The 3,196-nt window shown below is 43.5% G+C and overlaps 1 protein-coding gene across 1 annotated transcript; it reads left to right on the top strand.

Annotated features, from left to right (window-relative positions):
- The first annotated feature begins 813 nt into the window (after positions 1–813).
- Positions 814–2,498, top strand: LOC131677186 (small glutamine-rich tetratricopeptide repeat-containing protein beta-like). The gene is made up of 3 exons (XM_058956879.1): positions 814–1,377; positions 1,440–1,880; positions 1,946–2,498. The coding sequence occupies exons 1-3, from the start codon at positions 1,040–1,042 to the stop codon at positions 2,172–2,174; spliced, it is 1,008 nt and encodes a 335-aa protein (XP_058812862.1). The 5' UTR covers positions 814–1,039; the 3' UTR covers positions 2,175–2,498.
- Positions 2,499–3,196: the final 698 nt, after the last annotated feature.

Consider the following 3,196-nt stretch of genomic DNA (forward strand, 5'->3'; position numbering starts at 1 on the left):
ACGAACAATGTTGAAACAGTAATAACTATAATATTTATTGTTTTTATGATTGTTTGTAGAATAAATGCGGTTGTGCTTAAAACTCGTAATGAACTTTATAATTTCGTTTCAACCGCACAACTCTACTTGGTCGCAAACTTCAAACTCCTTTTTCTCTATTCTGCCAAAATGTTAATACATTGTAAACCCGTTTTTATCAGCCCCTTTGGTGTATCTTTGGTTGACAAAATGGAGGCAATGATAAAACATATCTATTTTTTTCTTATATAAACCGAAGCTGTTAAAATATTCAACATTATTCCATACCCTAATAAAAAAAATTATACACGAACTTTAACCCATATAGTCCAACGATTCCACATATTGTTTGGATTATATGTACCCTGAACAGGTCGTTAGGCTCTTGGATCATAAGATGTTTATTAGGGTATACATAGCCTCATAAACCTGGCTGGTTAACGAAATCGGATCGAAAGGCTGACAAAATTAGGAACTGATAAAAACGGGTTTTCACTGTACGCCGTTTTGAAAACCCAGCCTAGATATACTAGAGCACTCTAGTTAGAGTGTGGCCAAGAGGCCATGACGTATCCAAACGAACATGAAATTTGACATATTTCTATTGTGTATACGTCAAATTCCATGTTCGTTTGGATACGTCATGGCCTCTTGGCCACACTCTAACTAGAGTGCTCTAAGATATACTCCTATACTTTGCAAACAAGATCGCATTCAATCTGCCCACCATTCCGTCTGATTCAGACGCATTTATCCAGCCAACCGGGCGGCTATCGCCTGTCAGATTGATTATCTTCTTCGCTGTCATCGTCCATTCCCGATCCATCACGGATTGCTCCGCAGTTTTGTAAAGTTTTTCGATTCTGTCCGATGTGCAGAAGCCGTCGTAATCAACGAAATAATTATTTTCTGAAAATAACCATTCAGTTGCGAATCGTGTCCAATAATCGGTGCTAATCGGGAGTGTACAGTTTTTTTACGAACGAAAACTTGCGGCCAGCTAACAAAAGCAACAGTGATAATGAGTGACATCGAGGCGAATTTTTTTGTTCGATCCTTCATACGCTTCCTAAATAGCCAGCTGGAGCAGCCGAACTTTAGTTCCGACTCCCGGGAAAGTCTCGAGGTTGCGATCCAGTGTCTGGAGAATGTGTACGAAATTTCACCGGAGGAGGGTGGCGGTGAGAATGGGAGCAGCCAGGAGAATCCGCTTAATCACATTGATCTGTTTGAGGTGTACCGAGGTGCGTTCACGAATGTCAGCCCGGAACGTAAGCAGGAAGCGGAGAATTTAAAGAACGAGGGTAATCGGTTGATGAAGGAAGAAAAGTACCAGGAAGCGCTTAATCTTTATGGAAGGTGAGGTTTTTTTTTGCAGTTCGCATTTGGAAATTATTATTTACTAACGTTTCCACCGATAGAGCCATCACTCTGGATGCCACCAACCCGGTGTTCTACTGCAACCGTGCAGCAGCGTACAGCCGTATGGGAGATTATCAGCGAGCTGCGGACGATTGTCGGATGTCGCTGCGATATGATCCGAACTATAGCAAAGCTTATGGCCGGCTGGGGCTTGCCTATTCGAAAATGAACTTGCACGATCAAGCACTGGAAGCGTATCAGAATGCCCTTCGGATCGAGCCGGATAATCAAGACTATAAAAATAATATGAGTGTTACACAGCAACGGCTGGAAGAGCTACGATCAGCTCCAGGTTCTGCGGTACGTCCCGAGCTAGGGTCTCTTCCAAATGCTGCAGCTCCCGGTGGGCTACCCGATTTCAACTTTGCCGCCGTCCTTAACAATCCTGCACTGGTTAGTATGGCCACCCGAATGATGCATGATCCGGCAATTCAGAATATGTAGGTTTCGTTATTGATCTAATTAACAATTAGCAAGTATATTTAACGTCAATATGTTTCGACAGGTTGGGCCAACTGAGTGGCATGAACAATGTAGATGCATTGCTGGAAACCGGCCGACAGATGGCCATGCAGATGAACAGCCAGAATCCGGACATGTTCGCGAATGTGCTCCGACAGATGGAGCAGAATGGGCAGTTTCCCCCACCTGGTGGAGCTCCCGAGGGAGAAGGAAATAATCAAAATAATGGCGATAATAGCGATAACCAGAAGCCGCCTCCAGCGAGTTCATAAGCATTTTTGTTCAGGTCAGACGAAGCCGACTGGGAATTGATTGCATCATCCCCTCGCGGGTTGTTCGGAAATATTTTAGTGTAATTTCTCCTGAATGAGTTTTTTAATGAGGGGAAGCAAGCAAGATTCGATTCCAACCCTGGAAATAGAAACAAAAACTTGCATGGATTGGATAGAATTTTTCCGCGCTCATCAACTTTTCGACTATACCTATAACCCTTAACCAGCAAACAATGTTGATGAGTGATGTATTGTTTGTTTTAGTTCTTCTAGAGGATTCAATAAATCTTTAACCTAGGTGCAAAAAAGCCAAAATAAATTCAATGCGTGTATTGAATCGGATCGAAAGACCATAGAAAGTCCTTTGTACCACGCGATTACCGTCGTTATTATGGGCCATATTCTCACAGCGACGTTACCCGGTGACTAGAAGGAAATTTCCTTCTAGTCAGTAGGGTACGTGACTGAGAATGCGTAGAGCGAACGTACCGCTGGCTACGTAATGCAGCATACTGGGGAGTTCGCCCAGCTCCTCCCAGGCTCCGTTCGTCATTAATATTTTGAGCCCTCTCAACAATTTAAACCATAGAACGAGTCGCAAGACACTATGGAATTGGAGTTCCCTGTTTGGTGGGTTTTTACCACCGGAACAGGTGGTCGGTAGTGTAATTCTTAGCCGGTTGAAACTACCACTACCGACACCACGGCTTATCTAGGCTGTTGGGAGAAATAAGCTGATATTGAATGCAAGTAACGCGTTGCCCACTACTAGCACAGAGAACAGACGTCCATCTTCAGCATTAAACTTGTGTAAAATCTCCAACGGTTTCGAAGGTAGTTGGGATATTCAAACTAGGTGCGCTACTGTCGTCATGTTTTTTGTGGCTGAGTTCGACTGAATTGACAGCGGTTATTCCTCTACCCAAACTAGTCCGGAACCGGTTCGGATTTCCAGTATGAATTCCAGCCCAAATGCATAAACCGATTGAGTCGAAATCGGTTGTTTTCTTTGAGCAAGATTC

This window comes from Topomyia yanbarensis, chromosome 1 (genome assembly GCF_030247195.1).
Source record: "Topomyia yanbarensis strain Yona2022 chromosome 1, ASM3024719v1, whole genome shotgun sequence".
NCBI classification, from domain to species: Eukaryota; Metazoa; Arthropoda; class Insecta; order Diptera; family Culicidae; genus Topomyia; species Topomyia yanbarensis.